Source organism: Sus scrofa, chromosome 8 (genome assembly GCF_000003025.6).
Source record: "Sus scrofa isolate TJ Tabasco breed Duroc chromosome 8, Sscrofa11.1, whole genome shotgun sequence".
NCBI lineage: Eukaryota > Metazoa > Chordata > Mammalia > Artiodactyla > Suidae > Sus > Sus scrofa.
In genome coordinates, this window is record NC_010450.4 from 133,018,876 (window position 1) to 133,040,748 (window position 21,873).

General features: G+C 38.0%; 1 protein-coding gene across 7 annotated transcripts in view; it reads right to left on the reverse strand.

The window, feature by feature from the left end:
* Window positions 1-21,873, reverse strand: part of ARHGAP24 (Rho GTPase activating protein 24) — a 744,099-nt gene that overhangs the window by 256,909 nt on the left and 465,317 nt on the right. For all 7 annotated transcript variants that reach the window (XM_021100782.1, XM_021100783.1, XM_021100785.1 and 4 more), the window contains exon 3: window positions 479-566. In XM_021100782.1, coding sequence (XP_020956441.1) covers window positions 479-566 — 88 coding nt within the window. The remainder of the gene's footprint in view (window positions 1-478; window positions 567-21,873) is intronic.

Below are 21,873 nucleotides of genomic sequence, written 5' to 3' on the forward strand. Positions count from 1 at the left end.
CTGAGGTACAGAACTACAATACTTGGTGGGTCATGGAGGGAGGTTTTTGTTTTGTTTTTATTGCAAAGCTTCCCTAAAGATGCAGCTTTGTGAGGAAATACGACAGTGAATCAGCTGAGCAGGGCATTCCACCTGTAACACCGGGTCAAATTCCACATCACGAGAGCCCTGTAAAACCACCTTCTCCTCCAACAGTCCCTTACAAATGCTGCGTCATGACTTCTGGTCAACTCTGGAGTCTCATGGGCAATTGGCCATCTACCCGTCATGTGGCCACGTCTATGCATGGACATGTTCATTTCTACTACGGTACAATCCGGGATTCATGGTCTGTGTCAACACGAACCAAATTTGACACCTGCCTCCTCAAATTGATGTTCTTAGTCATGACTCAAGAAGAGTCATGGCTGTCTGACCTGTCTTCACCTTTACCAACATGGAATGACAATAACGGAATCAAACCAAAAAGGTATCTTACCTGGAACTACTTCAAAAAGGAACTTCCCTGGGCTCTCTTCATTGCAGGGATGTTCAAGGACTCTATTTCCAGGCAGAAAAATAGTACCCTGTGAACACAAATGCCCTAAACATCAACATCTTCAGCTGGCAAATACTGAATAATATCGTCATTGTCATCATCAGTAGACACCCAACGTGCATGTATAACCTAGTACACAGGTCATTGTCATCATCAGTAGACACCCAACGTGCATGTATAACCTAGTACACAGGTCATTGTCATCATCAGTAGACACCCAACGTGCATGTATAACCTAGTACACAGGTCATTGTCATCATCAGTAGACACCCAATGTGCATGTATAACCTAGTACACAGGTCATTGTCATCATCAGTAGACACCCAACGTGCATGTATAACCTAGTACACAGTCATGTGCATCAGACTCATTTACATCCCCATCTAACCAAAACTCATGGAACAGCATCACATTCATTCCACATTCAACAAATATTCGTTGAGCATCTGATATGTACAAAACAAACTCTGTGTTTAGGTACCGAGTTCACTTTAAGCATCAATTTATTAAGTACATTCTGTACGCCAAAAATCGTACTGAGCATCCAGCCAACACCATATTATCTAGGTTTTAGAATAATCTTAGAAGGTAGGTATTGTTTCCCCCACTTTATAGCTGTGAAAACCAAGGCAGAGGCGCTCAGTAACTTAGCCAATGCTGCCATAGCCTTCTCTTGATTATCTGCCCTCTCTTTTCTGTTAAATTTCCTTCTCTTTTTTAGATCATTTCCTTCAGTACTGAGACATGTTTAGAAGTTGATTCTTTTTAAAAGTGACTTTAACTCCACCTCCCTCTCCAGCTCTCCTTTCCTTTTTTTTCTTGCCTAGCAAAGAGTTGTCTACACTGAATCTGTATCCTCAGATGGATCCACTACAGCTTGGTCTGTGCACTCATAAATCCAATTACACGACTCTCACAAGCTGCTTGCTTAACAATCTTCAATCCTCAATGACCCTGACTTCTTAGGAAGTCAGCACGATTCAGCACTCTTAACCACTCTTTTCTGAAGTGCCTTCTTTCTTGGATGCCTTGTTTTCTCCAGGTTTTCCTCTTTTCTGTCCCTGAGTCTTTTTTGTGGCTCTCAGAGACTTTAAATATTAATCCAATAATTCCTCCTCTTCTGATTTTAGACACTCATTCTCCAAGCGATCTCATCCGTGCCTATGACTCTAATAAGCAACTACAAGCTATTGAGTATCAATGAATATTTCAAACCCAGGACTCTCCGACCTCCAGACCTTCATAACCAAGAGCCTCTCTGACATTTCCATTTGGAGATCTCCAACGCTTCTTAACCAAACTTGGTCCAATTAAAATGCTATTAATTCAGGTCATGTTTATAGATTGCCTAACTCAGCACCATCCTCCAATCAGTTATTAAAGCCAAAAATGCAGGAGTCATTATCTCTGCTGCGTCTCTCCTACCACCACTCCCTCGTCCGAGGGATCATCTCCTCTCATCTGGGATGCTTAGAATACCCCTTTCCTGAATTCCTCCCAGTACTGGAACACATTATAACCCCTCTTCCCCTCTTACTGTGATCAGAGTGATCTTTGGAAACAGAGATTGGATCTTGCAATTTTCCTGCTCAAGCAGCTTCAATGGCTTTCCTTTGTCTTAGAATAAAGCTCTGGGGGATCTGGCTCCACCTACAAGTCTTAAACTAATTTTTCCACTCTCACACTGTCAATGCTTTCTATGATCCAGTTAACTGCCCTTCTATAAACGGCATCACGTTCTCATTTACCTGAGGACTACATTCTTTCTCTGGTTGTTTTATGCCTATTTTTCAGACTGACTACATCTAAAATACACTTGCATAACTTCCAGAATTTCCCTTAGATTGATTCACCACTGTATATAATTATGTTATTTGATTAATGTCTATCACCAACAATAAACTATGAGAGAGAAAATATGATGTGTATTTTGTACCCTAATTCACTGCCAGTGTCTAGTATTTTTCCTGGCACAAGGTTAATACTAAAAAAAATAAAAATAAAAATAAATAAAAGAGAGTACTGTTGAGTGAAAGAGTACCATTTGTGTTGTAGAATCCATATTCAAAACCAAGCATGCTGGATTCAATAGCCTACACTTTTGTCCACTATATTATGTTGTCTATTTTCCCAGCTTGAAGCAATATTTAGCTCAAATATCTTACACAATTTCATCCTACCTATTTTGGCACAGAAAATAATAGTCATCAGACCTGTCCCTCCTTCTGGGCTTGGAGTGATAAAGTCTAACAATCCCTAATTAAAACCCAAGGAATTAGAAGTTAGAAGGGCCCCTCCTCTCCTCCATGACTTAGGAGGTGAGGTGTTGAAGGTACTGCCTCCATTTTCCTCCTCCAGGGAGTAAAATTTCCTACTAGGAACCATGAGGTTGCAGGTTCAATCCCTGGCCTCCCTCAGCCGGTTAAGGATCTGGTGTTGCTGTGAGCTGTGGTGTAGGCTGCAGATGAGGCTTGGATCCTGTGTTGCTGTGGCTGTGGTGTAGGCCAGCAGCTCCAGCTCCAGTTCAACCCCTAGCCTGGGAACCTCCTTATGTTGCAGGTGCAGCCCTAAAAAGCAAAAAGAAAGAGAGAGAGAGAGAGAGAGAGAGAGAGAGAGAGAGAGAGAGAGAGAGAGAGAGAAAGAGAGAGAGAAAGAGAGAAAGAGAGAAAGAAAGAAAGAAATGGGGTGTTAGGAAGATTCAAATTCCACAAAGCCTGTGCACTTCAGCCTAAGCTATGTGCTATCCTTTAATTTCTGTTAGTAGCTATGCTGGGTAATTGCCCCCCAGAGCATCTATCCCCCATTGCTCCACTGTGTAAACCAGAAAACTAATCTCCACAAATTGCATAAACCAGGCTTTCTTGATCTCTGGCTTCAGGTGGGGTTTGAGAGGCCACAGCAGGAGGTCAGAAGGCCACCAGAGTCAGGCCTAAGAAACCACTGACCTGTCTCTGTCCATGTAGGCAGCAATTTACCCAAGTTGCTTTGACTACCTTCCTCCACATCTTCTAAACCTACAGGCTTCTCCAGGTTCCAATAGGCCAGAGTGGGAATGGGGTCCTCCCTGTGCTTAACCCCAGGGTCTTTTCACTGTCTGAGGTTTTCCATTAGCCTTTCCAACACTTTGTAAATGAAATAACAAAGGGATATCACACATGCTTCAATTATACCTTTTGAGGCAGAGTCATCAATTTCTTGCTGGGGCTCTTGAGTGACAAAACAGCCAGGGTACAAATATTCTTGAGTTTTTTAAGGGCATATTAACCCATGATGTTCAGGATATGTCACTGCTAATTTTGGATGACAAGAGGGGAGGGGCTCATGTTCCAAAAGGGAATGTAATCTTTTTGATAGGAGTTCACTACATACGGCAGTAATTACACGGCAACAGTTAATCAGCATATTTAGAATGGAAGTATACTTATTGTTCACCCCACAGGGAATATCTCTTTTATAAAGAATCTTTAAAACTCCAAAATGGGATAATATGTTCAACAAAATCTTTTATAGATGACAGCTAAGATCTGCCAAAAGAAACATAATTCAGAACCATACTAATATTTTTTGTAGCTAAAATTGCTTTTAGAAAAGAAGCTCATCTCTAGTGAATATCAGATCACTGAGCCAAAACCACAAGATATTAGAGTAAGGCAAAATGCTGTTGAAAATACGCATGGTGATCTTATTCTCTTGGATTTGGATTGGAAAAAATGTATGCATGTGCAGTAGCTTTGTTATTTTAACAGCACCATGATGGGATTTTTTCTCCCCAGCATGAAAAATGATCATGAGCATCACAAGGAAAAAGGCAAAGACTCCGTTTGATATACATGTGTTCTTTTTTTTTTCTTTTTTCTTTTTGGCTGCATTCACAGCATGTGGAAGTTCCCAGGCCGGGGATCAAACCTGCACTGCAGTTGTGACCTGCGCCACAGCTACAGCAACTCCAGATTCTTAACTGGCTGCACCACAAGAGAACATCCCACATTGGTGCATTTTTAATGTGACTAGAGAGAGGTCTGAAAATGAGATCAAGATGAAATAAATATTACTCAATAATTTTTATTACAGTAAAAATAGAGTAGGTTTTAATAGAGTAGATTGGTTTAATTTTTCTTCTTTGTAGCAAGTAACTTCATGAAGTTCTTCAACAAATAGTTATTTAATAACACGTAGCCTGGGCCAGGCCCTGTCCTAGGCGCATAGGATGTAGCGGTCAGGAAGTCCAATAGCATCCTTGTACTTCCATGAGAACCACTCTGGGAAGGCAGAAAATGGAATAAAACAACAACAACAACAACAACCTAATAGAGCAGTTCCCATTGTGGCACAATGGTTAATGACTCTGACTAGGAACCATGAGGTTGCGGGTTCGATCCCCGGCCTTGCTCAGTGGGTTAAGGATCCGGCGTTGCCATGAGCTGTGGTGTAGGTTGCAGACACAGCTCAGATCCCAAGTTGCTGCGGCTCTGGCGTAGGCCAGCATCTACAGCCCTGATTAGACCCCTAGTCTGGGAACCTCCATATGCCATGGGAGCGGCCTGAAAAAAGGCAAAAAGACCAAAAAACAAACAAACAAACAAACCAAAAAACCTACTACAGATTAGTCCCTGTTATGAAAAGGGAACAGGATACTATATGCTTACAAAAGATGTAACGTTGTATCCACAAGTGCTCCAGCCATATCCCAATCAACCAATGACAATGAAGTCTGCTAAGTAAATCTATTTACTTAACCCTGGAGTTAAACTACCAGGTTCAGATTCCCACTTCCCCACCCATTAGCCAAGTGACTTCAGCCAAGATACGCATCCTCTCCATCTCTCATGTTCTTCATCCTTAAATGGGGTAATCAGAGAACCCAGGTCATTCCTCTGAACTAACATATGGGCAGTTTGTAGAAAAATGCCAAGTACATGGTATTTTTAGCTGTTTTTAATATCAAAATGTCTGCCTTAAACACCAGAACCCTCAAAGCTATTTTGGGTCCATATTTTGCTGATCTCCAAATAATGAGCTGCTTCTCATAAAGGTTCAATATAAATCTGCTATAATCATCTAGTTGAGTGAACAGGGAGATAAACCAATTAGAAAACTGAAGTCAGTTTTTACTACCATGTCTGTAAGACTAAATTAAAACAAATAAACCTCTAATTAACAATCAGAATAACAAACGGCGTAGCAGAACGATGTTGCTAATGATGATTGCTAACATTTCTTGACCATTTATTACTTCGCTAAGCAAATGTGTAGGCTACTTATGTCATCAATTTGCCCAGAGACTCTGTTGTATTTCTCATTTAATACATGAGGGAAATGAAGCTCAGGGAACACCTAACAGAGAGTCTGCCACGGTAGATTCCAAACACTTAATTTGCGTTACTTATTAACCTGGTTCATGTTCCTATTTCTACTCAATTACTACTACTTACAGCAGTTTTGAAAAAGTTTTATAAATTGCGATCAAGTTTCTTATTAGCCTCTTTAATAGGCTGATTTCTGGGGTGCTGCCAGGGAGAGAAAAGGGGAGACTTGCAAATTGGTACAAATTCAGGATCTATCAAAGCACGTCTATGTGCAAACCATTTGGAGAACACTGACCTAAGCATTGTTACAAATTATCTTATGGAAAAAACAACATAATATTAATTAAGCTGTACACTCTGTGGAATAGACTATTTTTCCTTGGCTAATAAAACACATAAAAGCAAGAACAACACGCAATGTTTCCAAATCATATTTAAATTAATAATGATAAGCCTCATGGCATGAGAGTATTTTATAATTACTGAATAAATACAAATAATTTCTCTATACGGATGTCTCATCTTGATGCTTTATATTATAAAGCACTTGAGAAGCACTGCCATTCTGGGTTTTGAATTTAATTTTTAAATGGCATTTGTGTAACATTATTATATATGTTCAGATCCTAGGAGGCTAAAGGACAGCCATTCATTGTTACAGAAAAAAAATCTTTGCTTTTAGACACAAAGATCCCTCACCCCATGTGAACTGCCCCCTGGACAGGACCGAGGAAGTTCATGAATTTCTTCCCCGATGGAGTCCTTCTATATGGACACTGTCCCTAGAACACAAATATCATCATCCTTGATACATCTGGGTCACTCCTAATTTAGGTCTACAAGTCCTTAATGCATTGGCCCATGGAGAAATTCCTTGATGACAGAAGGGGGGTTGGGCAGAAACAGACTGGAAATGTGGGAAAGGAAGGCATCATTATCCTAAACCCAAACTTTGGTAATTACGCTCTCAAAGTGGATGGAGACTTCAGAAGTTACTTTTCTCATGCTTATCTAATAGACGAGTCCCCTCGCAATACCATGGACATCCAGAATTTGCCCACCATAGCTCCCTACCTTTCTTAAGGTGCCCTATGACATTTTGAAAGACTGTAATTGGAAGAAAAATGATCCCAATATTGGCACAAAATTCATCCCCCAACAATTTCTGCTCCAAATTCTTCCCTTCAGTGTGAAATCTCCTCTTTCCATCCTGAATTATTACAGTTAGAGACTTGCTATGTGCCAGCATGCTGCTGTACATTTTAAGCTTCTAAAACATCATGTGTAGAGGTACAACTACAGCTGTAATAGTCACTCCTTTTCTTTTTCTTTTTTTTTTTTTTTTTTTTTTTTGGCTGCACCTGCAGAACATGGAAGTTCTCAGGCTAGGGGTTGAATCAGAGCTGCAGCTGCTAGCCACAGCCACAGCCACAGCAACAATGGGTCCAAGTCGCATCTGTGACCTATGCCACAGCTTGTGGCAATGATGGATCCTTAACCCACTGAGCAATGCCAGAGATCAAACCTGCATTCTCATGGGCACCATGTTGGGTTCTTAACCCACTGAGCTACAATGAGACCTTCTAATCAGTGTCCTTTGTATGCTAGATAGCTGCAATGTGATTCACTGGTTCATTCACTCACCTGTTTTTGCATCAAATATATATTTAGTATGTACTATGTGTTGAGGATGCCAAAATACTTGGGGGAAAAAAATGGAATGTTAATATAGATTACCTTTGAATAGTCAGGTCATAGATAATTTCTACTTTGTCAGTTTTTCTTACTTTTTGAAAATTTAAAATCATGAGCACATATCACTGTGTTCTAAGAAAAAACACACAAATATATTTTTAAAGCGAAGAAAATGACAGTAGAAAGCAGGGTTGGATAGGAGCATTTTGGAATCTCAAAGCCAGTCCTTCTGCCTTGCAAGGACTGTGGAAGAGAGTTCTAGAACACATCTAGATGTGGCACAATACTCTGAATACTGGTCACCCAAAGACATCAAGTCCTAATCTCTGGAACCTGGAAGTGCTACCCTATCAGGACAAAGGGTCTCTGCAGATACGATTAAGTTAAGGATCTTAGCAGAGAGCTGTCCTGGATTTTCTAGGGGACCTTAAATCCAGTCAGAAGCGCCTTTGTAAGAGCTAGACAGAGGGAGAGTTGGTGCACACACAGAGGAGAGGTGATGTGGAGGGGAGGCAGCGATTCGAATGACAGTTACAAGAAATGCTGACTGTCCTCCGAAGCTGGCATAGCTCCATCCTTGAGCCTCTGAAGAGAATCCAGCCCTGCCTTGAGTCTGGACTTCTGAACTCCAGAACTAGGAGAGAATACATTTCTGCTGTTTTACACCACTGAGTTTGTGGTGATGTGTTATAGCAGCCAAAGGAAACTCATACATACAAAGACTTTGAGATAAAGTCTCCAAGGACCCCTAGGGAGGGGCTTATAAGCAAGATGACATTTTGAAAAAAAAAAAAAAATCCACTGCTAATTCTCAAGAGCTAGTAAGCGGTACCTAAATTTTAGCCAGTGATTTCGGGGAGAATCCACAGTGTGCAAGGCACTCAAATAGGCGGGAGCCAAAGAAATGCCTCCTCACCCAACCCCCCACTCTCAACAGGAAGAATTAATTACACCAGGGTCACTTCACTTCCTCGGAATCCTAGGACAGACTACCTGTGGCAAGGTTAGGAGTCCGTATTTCGAAATGACTGAGTTCAACTGCTAACCCCTCTCAACTAATTACCGGGACCTTGATCTTTTAGTTCACGTGCAACAGGATGTGCTATTTTACCACATTCGTTATTTCTCAGTTAGAAAAAGAAATGTCAGCTGCTCAGGGGGTGCTAAATGCCAAAGTTTCAAAGCAGAGCCTATAGCAGTAGACGAGACAGGGAAAAAGAGTCTTAGAGTTTATGTCTCATTGTGAAAAAGAAACATAAAGAGCAAAAACAGTCATAATTATGTAGTGTTTATTATAGGAAAATCTGGAACCCTAAAGAGAAGGATCCAATAAGCCGCTATCAATGGACCAGGAAGCTGATAATAATTAAAACTTCCATTTAACCCTTTACCTTAATTACCTAATAAACCATTCGTGTGTGTAAAAGATAAAATGGAAAGGACCTAGGTTTAAGCTCGAAAGAAACTGTTTTAGCAGATAAATCTATATACCAAAATAAACCGGATGCTGAATAAAATGATCTTGCTAGTTTTTTAACATCCAAGTAAAGCTACTTTCTAGTTAGTATAAGAACGTTCCATATATTTGAATTTTAAAATTGAAAAAATTAACTGGGAGGAAAAAAAGGTCATTTTCAGGAAAAGGCACCTAGGACAAAAATACACAGCTCTTTTTGACATTCTGAACTTAAAAAAAAATCTCCTTAGACTTACTGGGCACCTACTTTTCTTGGCATTTCCCTACCTCTTTGACCTACAGTTAATTTTGTTCTATATAATCCTTAAAATTTAGTGCTGAAATTGTAAATACAGTGTGATATGTATTTCTGTAAAGATACTATGCTTTCATAAAATTACAAAAGTCTGACACCATATTCTATTGCTAAGGAAAACAATACTCTCATATACTGGTGGTAGGAGGGAAAAATTTGTAGGGAAGGCACATTGGTACTATTTATCACACCCCCACACATAAGAGATAGCTTATTTGCAAGATAATTTGCATTAAAAACAGCATTGTTTGTAATAATAGGGTTGGAAATGACCAAAGTGTCCATCAAGGAAAAATTGGGTAAATAAACAATGACACAATCTGTGTCATGGAATATTATAAAGCTGTAAAAATAAAATCAGCTGTACCTGTTAAAGAACATATATGTGAATAGATATGTTCATAGCTCTCTACGGGATAGATTATAAAGAGAAGGAAGGATATCTTGATTTAGACAAGGATTCATTATGCTATATTTTAAGTAAGAAAAATAAGAACATATATTTGCCTTTACTCACATAAAAATCATGGGAAGAATATATGACACTAATCAAAATAGTTATCCATATATATGCACCCAATGTTCACAGCAGCATTATTTACAAATCCCAAGATATGACAGCAGCCGAAGTGTCCACCAACAGATGAATGGATAAAGAAGATGTTACGTGCGTGTGCACACACACACACACACACACACAATGGAATGCTACTCAGTTATAGGAAAGAAGGAAATTTTGCCACTTGCAAGAACATGGATGGACCTGGAGCATATTTTGCTTAGTGAAATTAATGAGACAGAGAAAGACAAATACTATATGTTATCACCTGCATGTGGAATCCAAACAATAAAACAAATGAATGCATATAACACAACAGAAACAGACTCACAGATATAGAGAACAAACTAGTGGTTATCGGTGGGAAGAGGGAAGTGGGAGAGAGAGGACAGAGGTAGGAGACTAAGTGGCACCAACTACTGTGTATAAAATAAATAAGCTACAAGGATATTCTATGCAACACAGGGAATATAGCCAATACTTTAGAATAATGGAGTATAACCTATAAAAATAGTAAACCATCATACTGGACCCTGAAACTAACATAATATTGTTTATCAACTATACTTCAATTTTAAAAGTATTTATCAGAGTTTGCTCGCGGGGCAGTGGGTTGAGGATCCTGCATTGTCACTGTAGCAGCGGTGGCACAGGTTAGATCCCTGGAACTTCTGCATGATTTGGGTGTGGCCAAAAAAAGGTAAGTGTGTGTGTGTGTGTGTGTGTGTGTGTGTGTGTGTATGCAGGGGAGAATAAGGATGGATGGAAAGTGAGACTCTTTGATGTAAACATTTAATACAGTTTTGATTTTGAAATTATATGAATGTTTTATCTACCCATAAATTAAAATGAAAATAATATGCAGAGAAAAAATTCACAATAATACTAACATTTTATACAGTGAAAATTTTAAACACTCTATATTTTTTTCTAGAATTTCTACATTGTAATAATATTACCTTTTTGACATAAAAATGAACTTTTTGTGTTTAAGCTAATTCACTGATAGTGTTAAAGCTACAGCTAGTGGGCTCATACTTATTCTAGATGGGCTAAAACAACTTGAAACTAAGAACCTGCAGACTACTGCCTTTGGAATGGATTAGCAATGGATTAGCAGATCCTGCTGTGTAGCACTGGAAACTGTCTGGTCACTTATGATGGAGCATGATACTGTGAGAAAAAAGAATGTATATATGTATGTGTAATTGGGTCACCATGCTGTACAGTGGAAAACAGAACACTGTAAGCCAGCTATAAAGGAAAAAAAATAAAAATTATAAAAACATGAAAAAACAAAAGAACCTGTAGGGAGTATCAGCCTGGATGCAGTTCAAAAAAATGTTTCATATCCAAGTTTCTTTGATAATGCATGAATGTTTTAAATTTAATTTTGTCCTTCCTTGGCAAATAACTGCTCTTCTTGCCTAGCAAAATAATCTCAGGCAAAAATATAACCGACTAAAGTTTTGGATTCAGTAGTCAAATATTTTTAATCTCAGAAGTTCCATTGGTTCCAAAGCTGTTCACAATCAGTATCACACAATGTTTCTTCCTGGCTCCTGCCCTGAGCTACTTTTTTTCTCTATTTTAAAAATATTGACTTGGCCTCTATGATTAAAAAGCAAAGTTCGTATTCATTTTCACCATGCCTCTGTCAGAGCCACTAGAGACAATGTGTAATCCAATTAAAATCTAGTTTAGTTTGCGACAGTTAAAATTAATATCTCTTCCCATTTCTAAAATATTGGGGTTTTTTTGATAGCTGTTTTAACATGCATTGATTTGCTACACAAAGAAAGCTCTGTAACAAAACACAAATATACAGCAAGGCCAGATATGACAATGATACAGTCATAATGCAACATGAATTGTTACTGCACATCTTCCCTAGGTCAGAGGGGGTTTTGGATGTTTTGCGTGCTGAAGACGTAGCAGCAAAGAAAGTAGAAAATGCCCTGTTCTCATGAAGCTCACATTTTAATAAAGGAATCAACACATATGTCTGCCCATACATAAATACATTTTAAATCACAAGCAAGTTATTAAATGACATAATGCTCTGTGTGGTTAATTAAAATAGGGTGTTATGTGTGAAAGTGTCTGGGAAGCTACTTTGGAATGACGGCTCGGAGAAGACCTTTCTGCGCAGGTGACATTTTAGCTGAGATCTAAATGCTAAGAAAATCCATTCAAGTGAAGATGAAAGGGAGAATGGCAGTGCCTGAAAAGAAGGCAGAGGTGATCAGGTCCCGCTTTAAAAGCTCAAGTTGAGTGTCAGACCTTCATTCTAAGCCTAATGAGATGCCACTGAAGGATTCTGAGCATAGTCTCATCTGGTTTGTATTTGCAAAAGACACACTGGCTACGGATCAGAAAATGGATCGTGCAGGGACAACAATGGAAGCAGAAGCCCAGACTATCAGGATACTGAAGACCAGTGTCCGTTAGAATGGAGAAAAGGGATGTTACTTAGACCATGTCTTGGAGGTACAGTGGAGTTGGGTAATGCGTTCTGTGGAGGTGAAGGGAGACAGGAAACAAAGACAAGGCCTACATTTTGAGCACTGGAGCACCGGATGATCTCACATACTATGATGGGGAAAAGAGAGGAGTGGAGAGACAGGATTGGGGGAGAAATTAAGACTTCAGCTTACGGCATATTCAGGTGGAAAGGCCCTTTAGACATCCAGGAAAATAAGTAGGAAGTTGGTTACGTAAGCTTCAGGATCCAGACACAGATTTCATCTGGAGATTTTTTTTTTTTTTTTTTGCTATTTCTTGGGCTGCTCCCGGCATATGGAGGTTCCCAGGCTAGGGGTGAATCGGAGCTGCAGCCACGGCCTACGCCAGAGCCACAGCAACACGGGATCCGAGCCTCGTCTGCAACCTACACCACAGCTCACGGCAACGCCGGATCGTTAACCCACTGAGCAAGGGCAGGGACCGAACCCGCAACCTCATGGTTCCTAGTCGGATTCGTTAACCACTACGCCACGACGGGAACTCCTGGAGATTTTGTTCTGAGAGGCATCAGACTATAAATTGCATTTGAAGTCAAGAAATTAATTAAGGTAAGCTAAGGAGACTAAGGAGAGTGTGTAGACTGGTGAAGGTGGGTGACCAAGGAACGATCTCCAGGGATGCCCACATCTAGAGAAGCTGCAGTGGAGAGGCAGCCAGAAAACTGGCTGAGGAGGGCCAGAGAAGGACGAGGTCCAGCATCCTGAAAGCTGAGGCAAGAAATTGTTCCAGGAAATGGCCATCTGTATCCAATGTTCCTGATCGGTCAAATGAGAGCATAAGTAGAAAACTGACTAATGGATTTGGCCAAAAACCTGCTGGTGAACTTAACAACAAGAGTGCCCATGAAATAGTAGAAAAAGCAAGTCTAATGCCAGTGGGTTGAAGAAAGAACCTGAGATGGGAAAGTGGAGACAGTCATCACAGATAATTCTTAAAGGTTTTGTTCTATCAATTTCTTCTTAATTGTATTTTCCAGGTCTTAGTGTGCTTCTACATATAAGTACTTTTTTCCTTTTGTCTTTAGATTTTTAGCTTTCTTTATACTGGAGAAAGAAGGATTATATTCATAAATACATGTTAACTGTAGTATTCTTATTCCTTTAATCTTGATTTATTTGGATTTTACTTTTTCTTCTTTTCAAATTCATTAACTTACATTTCTTGGTACTGAATATGAATAATTCTTCTTGTACTAACAAATTTGAAATGTAAAGTAATAATAATAATGTTTTGATGTGAAAGGGATCGGACAAATGTATTAGCAGCTAAAGAAGGATGCAGACACCAAGGTGTCTTGTGTTTTTTGTTTTAGGAAAGGACATAATATAAGTGTATTTATTTGCTGCTGGCAATGATTTGCTTAAAAAGCATGAACAATAATCCCAGGATTATTTATTGAGAAGTCTATAATTTCTCAACTGATCTTTCTCTATCAGCTCTGTTATTACTTTTCATATATGTGGGAATCTATTTCTAAGTTCTTTGTTTTGTTCCTTTGGTCAATGTGTCTATATCCTTGAGCCAATAATACTCCATGTAGTTGATGAGGAAAGACGTCTTGTTTCAGTTTCCTTCATCAGAAATGTCATATCTATTCTTGGCTATTTACACTTCCAAATAAATGTGAACTTGCTTCCCAGAACTTCCACACAAAATATCCTGTCAGAGTACTTATTGGCACTACACTGAATCCATAGATCATTTGCCTTTCTACAATATTAAACCAATATGAACAGTCTTTATAGGGTTAAGACTTCCAATTCATAAGCATTTTGTTTGCTTGTTTGTTTGCTTTTTAGGGGCTCACCTGTGGCATATGGAAATTCCCAGGCTAGGGGTTGAATCGTGCTGGCCGACGCCACAGCCACAGCAACGTAGGACCCGAGCCATGCCTATGACCCACACCACAGCTCATGGCAATGCCGGATTGTTATCCCACTGAGCGGGGCCAGGGATCAAACCTGTGTTCTCATGGATACTGGTTGGGTTCATTACCACTGAGCCACAACTGGAACTCCCATAAGCATGTTTCATCTTTCATTAATATAGGTTTTTTTCATGTCTTTCCAAAAATGATTACTTTGTATATTTTTGTATCTGTATGTATATAAAAATTTTATTTGTATATATACTGTTATATATTATATGCAACAATATATATTTATACTAGTACATTTATATACACTTTGTATATTTTGATGCTTTTAAAAGGCATTTAAAATATGTATTTGCACTGTTTACTCCAATGAAAATGTATATAGATATTTTTATACATCAACCTTACTAATAAACTCTCTCATCTGCATAATTTTGGGGTTTCTAGAACATGCATATTGTCTGCAAGTAATGCCAATTGTATATTTTCTTCGCCAATCTTCAAATGTTTTCTTTCTTTTATCCTACTGTGTGCTGACAGGGACCCACCAATAAATTGATAAATTGACATGATAATAGCAAATATTCTTAACTTAGTTCTGATATTAAAGGCAATGCTTTCAATATGTCATCATTAACTATGATGGCAGCTAGAGATTTTTAATAAGCTATTCATTTTCACTTTCAGGGGCTTTTCTTCTATTCCTTATTTGCTAATAATTGTTCGGTTTGGTTTTTCAAACAATGAATGGGTATTAAATTTCACTAAACACCTTTTTTGTATTTATAGAAATAATCAGGCGATTTTTTTCTCTAACCTATTATATTAATAACTGCTTTTTAAATCTCAAGTGAGACAGAGCTGATACTATTTTACACAGCCATTTCATTTTCCGTCTGAGCACACTGCAAGATTTTACTTCCTAGTTCTTTGTGTCTGGGTGAGATCATGTGACTGAATTCCGACCAATAAATAGAAGACAGGCAAAAGTGATGTACTTCCAAATTTGGCTATAAAACATCTGTGTAATCTCCTCTCTGACTCTTCCCATTTGTTTGGATGAAAAAAGGTGTCCTTGTTCTTGTTTCTTTTTTTGTTTTTGTTTTGTTCTTGCCCACACCCATGGCACATGGAAGTTCCTGGGCCAGGATCAAAACTGAGCCCCATTTGCAGCCTACACCACAGCTGTGGCAATGCCCTTAACCCACTGTGCCAGGCAGGGGACTGAATTGGCTGGATCATTAACCCACTGTGCCACAGCAGGAACACCAACCCCCAAAATACAAAAACAAAGAGGAAAAAATAGAAAAAAGGTGTCCTTAAGTTGCAAAGCTACAAACTAAGTGCTTAATTCCAGACATAATTATGTCCATATGTACATGTATATGTGTGTGTGTTGGGTGTGTGTGTGTGTGTGTGTACCAATCGCCTAGAATCGTCTTCCTACTAATGCTTGGAGAATACCACCATTATATGAGAGCTCTGAAACCTCTAGGATCATAATAGCACAATGGGTACTTCCTGATTTCTTCTGGTAACGACAATTCAGTACTAAGAAAGGAAGCAGAGTTGTGCCCTGCAGGGATTTGAGCCCTTAAGAGGTCCCAGCCGCTAAAGACCTCAAGAGTAGATCTATACTTTATGCATTTTTCTATTCCCAACAGTTTAGAAGGTAACACGGTCTATAGAAGGTACAGATAAAAGTTTATCGAATGGCTGAATGCATGAAGCCACCTAATCTTTTGGTGGGTTCCATTATATATAAAATAGGGATAATTATAATATAGTACATACTTGACTAACAATTATGGAAATTAAAGTTAAATCAGGCATGTGGCATTTGTAAGTGAGACACATTATAGAAAAGATAATTTTTTTCTTTTATTCTCCCAATTTAACTCATTTTGTTTAATAATAATGGATAGTCAGGGATAAAATTGGTTTTCTTAGGTGAATTAGGTTCCCTTTTATCAGGAAATTCAAATATAGCCTAAGAACCACATAGAGATTTGATAGGAAAAGTATATGCCCTTTGACCTCTTGACTTTTAGCCTCCATTCCAATAAAGATACCATGATGGAAAGGAGCAAGGTGAGGCAAATACTCATTCACTAAGAATATTTTAAGAAGACGAAGACAGTGAAGAAGAGCACAGTTTTGAGATTCTGACTAGCCATTTTAATTCTGACTTCTACATCCTAGACATAGGACTCCGGGAAAATTATTACAAATATTTGTACTTCTATTTCCTCACTGTAAAATGGATCTTAAAAAAAAAAGCTTTTTCTAGAGTTGTTAATAGATTTAAATACAATTATGTGTATGAAGTGTTGAGCACAGCACCTGATACGTGGTTAGGCAGCAGTAAAGAGTAGCCGTAATTAAGACTGTTTTGCATCTAACTCTAATTTGGTGATTCATTGGGTACAGGTCAGAGTTTTAGCTCAGTAAATGTTATCTATCATCATTTATATTTACAGTGTAATAAACAGAAAAATACATGTTGAAAAGTAACCACAGATATACATATATAATGTTACTTAACATGTGTTGAAGAATAAATGTAGCCTGAGCAAGATCCTTCTTGATACATGTGTGACTTTTCAGATTCATCTTCCCAGGAGTTTTTCTTTGGCAAATTAGGAAATGAAAAGCAGCAAGCCTCTGACCGGAACTACTCAGAGCTCTAAACGACAATTTCCTTAGTTCACACAGACATGATGCCACCTACTAACAGGCAGGTGGAGATTAGGAAAAAAAAAAATCTATTTCCCTTTTTTTCCTAAAAAAAGAAATGTAAAATTAACAATTAATTTATAGCCTAAATCAGATAGTCAGAACTCAGGGTGCAGTGCTCGTGCTGGTCTCCTTTCATTCCAGGTTGACTTAATCAATTTCATTCTTATTCCAGAGGTGCTGGTGGCCTAATTTTTGGATAAGACACCAAACTATCCAAGTTTACTAATGGTCATTAGCTTTTCTTTTCCCTCAAGAAAATATAGCTTGTATTCTGTGCATCTATCCAAAGGGTACGCCTTATTTTCATCTATTTCTATTTTTAATGAAAAATAGAAACCTGTAGGGATAACTGTTATCACCGATGTGTTTATCTAGTACTTTCTGGGGATCTAAAATCTGAATTTAAATCTAGTTGTATTTTATGATTGTTGTAACCATTAAGAAACTCATAGGGAGTCCTCTTGTGGCTCAGCAGCCTGGGTTCCTTCTGTGGTATGGGTTTGATCCCTGGCCCAGGAACTTCCACATGCAGTGGGCATGGCCAAAAGGAAAAAAAAAGAATCTTACTGGAAATTTTTTTTTTTTTTTGGTCTTTTTGCCTTTTCTAGGACCACACTCATGGCATATGGAGGTTCCCAGGCTAGGGGTCAAATCTGAGCTACAGCTGCCAGCCTACATCACAGCCACAGCATCACAGGATCCAAGCCTTGTTTGCGACCTATACCACAGCTCACAGCAACGCCGGATCCTTAACTCACTGAGCAAAGCCAGGGATTGAACTGCAACCTCTTGGCTCCTAGTCGGATTCATTCACCACTGAGCCATGAAGGGAACTCCTGGAAATATTTTTTTAGACATGGTGAAAATAAAAGTTAAAGAGATAACAGTTATCTCTTAGAGAGTCAAAATAAAACACTAGCTCAGGAATCATAAGGAAGAGTTGCAAATTTCTCTGGTGAGGAAAATAAAAAAGCACAAACAAATCATTTGCATTTCTGTATTCTCATTACCCACAAACTTTGGTTAAAAAAAAAAATCCTTCCATGGATATATAGCAGTGGTATTAAGAAAGAAATTCAAATTTTAAAAATATAAACAAAAAAGGTACTCCCGGGAGTTCCCTGGTTGCCTAGTGGTTAAGGATTCTGTCTTGTCATGACTGTGCTTCTGCATGTCATGGGTTTGGAAAAAAAAAGAAAGAAAAAAGAAAAAGGAAAAAAAAGTGGTACTCCTAATATATCTCAAAAAGACATCTTTTTGAAGAGCATGTGTTTCAGACATTTTCATGTCTAGTGAAAATCTGTTCTCACTAGATTTTTAAAATAAATTAATAATTATTAGCCACAGGAAAAAAGTTAAATTAAAAGTATACTCTCTACTAAAGTTCTTCATTATGATAGGTGAATTTTAGTAAGCAGGGTGAACTTTTATGTTAGCGTTTATTTTTAACTAGAAAATTTCACAGTGTATTCAGCCATTTCTACTTAATAATCAAGAAAAGACATTTTATTACGTTGTCTTTAAAATACGGTCAGTGATTCAACAGATTCAGTGTTTGACAGATTGGAATACATCAGAGAAAGAATTTTTCTAATAGAAATTTGATAGATAACCTGCCTCCTAAACTTATTTTATATCTATGTATCACATAATCTTAGAGTTGGAAAATACTTTAAAGTTACTCAGTTCATTCTCCTACAAACTACCTCAATTCTATCTTCATCTATCTTCTGTTGAACACTCCAGTGAAAACACACTTAACTATCTCTTTTTCAACATTTTTTTGGCTGCAACCCATGCAACATGAAGAAATTCCCAGGCCAGGGATCAAACCCACCAGAGCCACGGCAGTGATAGTGCAGGATCCTCAACCCACTAAGCCACCAGGGAATTCCCAAAAAAAGGCACTTACTACCCCTGGAGGAAGTTCATTCCCTAGTGACAGTTTCTGGTCCTTTCCAAGATTTACTTCACAGCCAACTAAAACCTGACACTTGAGAATCTCTGCTGCCTCTGCCAAACATTTGATTGATAATGAATCTTGGCTTTCAATGTGTTTGAAGACAGCTGCCACGTCCACCCTAAATCCTGTATTTTGTTCATCCATTCAGAAAAATTAGTGTCCACTCACTCATCATCTGTACACACCGTACTGAATCCAAGCTTGTTATCCACTGTTCACGCACAGCACTCCACGTGAAAAGCCAATGAGCAGATGCTAAGAGTGTGAGTTCCGGAGTCAGACTGACCTTGTCTACATATAAACTCTGCTCCTTGTTAGAACAATCTTGGGCAAGTTCCTGCCTTCTCTGTGCCTCTGTCTTTCCATATATAACCCCAGCAATTGATGTCTGGTATTATTAACAGTCTACCACAATGCCTGTGCATGGTGAGTAGACAAAAAATGCTAATTTTTAAAAAATATTGGACTTTAAATACTTGGATAATCAAACTCAGTCAAAAAGGTCTAAAATTTTGCTAACTCTGGAGGTGTTCTGATTACACTGTTGTTGCTTTCAGAGAGTATATGGTCACTTTTCACATGAATTTCTATATACACACAAGTAAAAATGTTATATTAATTCCAGTAATGATCTGACCTAAATGTATATATGTCTTTCTTGCACATTGTATGTATATTCATACATTTTCTTTGTTAAATTTTGTGTTAATTTGGGTCAAGAATTTTGGGGTAAAGTATAGTATCTATAATTTATGTAACTTTCTATAGTTTACAAAGGATTTTTAAATATATCACCTTACCTAAACTTAGCAAAAATCTTGGGGTTTCCATTGTGGCACAGAAACAAATCCGACTAGTAACCATGAGGTTGTGCGTTCCATCCCTGGCCTTGCTTAACGGGTTAAGGATCCAGCGTTGCTGTGAGCTGTGGAATAGGTCTCAGATGCAGCTTGGATCTGATGTTGCTGTGGCTGTAGTGCAGGCTGGTGGCTGCAGCTGGGATTTGACCCCTAGCCTGGGAACCTCCATATGCCATGAGTGTGACCCTAAAAAGCAAGAAAAAAATTAAAAATTAAGAAAAATAAACTTGGCAAAAATCTCACATTTCATTAATTGTATAATTAGAATTTTTCATTTAACATACTTCAGCTGGGATATATCTTATAGACAATGAAAAATCATAGTTTAAATTATACTATTTAATTCTATTTAGTGATGCATAAACTAATTGTATGTTTTACATGTGATGTGACCTCATGTTAATTTAAATATGATTTAAATGTTAAGAATAGGTACATTCATCATAAGAAGCAACAAAATCTAAAGAAAACTCTTTATCAAATTTCTCCTCCACTTTTCCTAAGTAACTGTAGTCTATTAAAAGCTGCCCACACACCCTAAACTTTGAACACTTACTGATCACCCCCTTTGGTCAATCAAATTACCTTACGATGCTTTCTTACTTTTCTACATTTTATCTCTTTGTTCATGTCTTCAAAAATATTTACTAAGCTCCATATATGCCAAACATTTTTCTAGGTGTTAAAAACACTGTGCTTAAAAGCAAACCTGAAGAAAAATACAAAATAACAAAACAGAAAGCATATCTTGTCTGTAGAGTTTACTTTGTAATGAGGAGGAGACATAAATATATGTATAATATGGTGTCAGGTATTAATTAACTTTTTAAAATATTTTTAAATAATTGAAGATAAAGAAATGAGTATCATACTTTTAACCCCTCTACAGATCACAAAACAATGCTTTATGCAGAGAATATGGACAATACATTCAGCATTTTGTGACGGTCCATTTGGCAAAAGTTACGTTTGAATACTACCCAACTTCCCATGTCACTGTACTATTTTCTCTTATTTTTCTTATGACTTCCATTCCATTTATCTTATAAACATTTTCAAATAACCATCAACAAATTTTAAGTCAAAAATAAGGGGGTTGATACTACTAATTTAACACATTCTCACATGCATTTTTTAAAACCTGAACTTGAAGAAGAAATGGTTTTATTGACTCAAAGACTGGAAGCTTAAATGGTAGGAAGAAGACATATAAGTGCATTATTAAAAACTTGTATGCAAATGTAGAGTGCATTTACTCATAATCACCCCCAAACTGGAAACAACCCAATGTCCTTCAGCAGGTGAATGGATAAACAAGCTATGGTGCATCTATACAGTTAAATACTACTCAGCAATAAAAAGGAAGGAGCTTTTTCTGCATCAGTGTAACCTGCAAGGGCTTAATCTCCAAAACATGCAGACAACTCATGCAGTTTAATATAAAAAAGAAAAAAGTCAAAAAAAATGGGCAGAAGATATAAGTAGACATTTCTCCAAAGTAGACATAGATGGCCAAATAGCACATGAAAAGATGCTCAACATCACTATGAGAGAAATGCAAATCAAAACTACAATGAGGTATCACCTCACATTGGTCAGAAGGGCCACCATCAAAACGTCCACAAACAGTAAATGCTGGAGAGGGTGTGGAGAAAAGGAAACCTTCTACACTGTTGGTGGGAATGTAAATTGTTATAACTACTACAGAAAACAATATGGAAGTTCCTTAAGAAAATCAAAAATAGAGCCACCATATGCTCTAACAATCCTGCTTCTAGGCCTCTATCTTGAGAAAACCATAATTTTAAAGGATACATGCACTCACTGAAGCCCTATTTATAATAGCCAAGGCATGGAAGCAACCTAAATGTCCATCAACAGAGGAGTGGATAAAGAAGTTGTGGCATATATATACAATGGAATATTACTCAGCCATAAAAAAGAACAAAATAATGCCATTTGCAGCAACATGGATGAACCTAGAGATTATCATACTAAATGAATAAATCAGACAAAGACAAATATAATATGACATCATA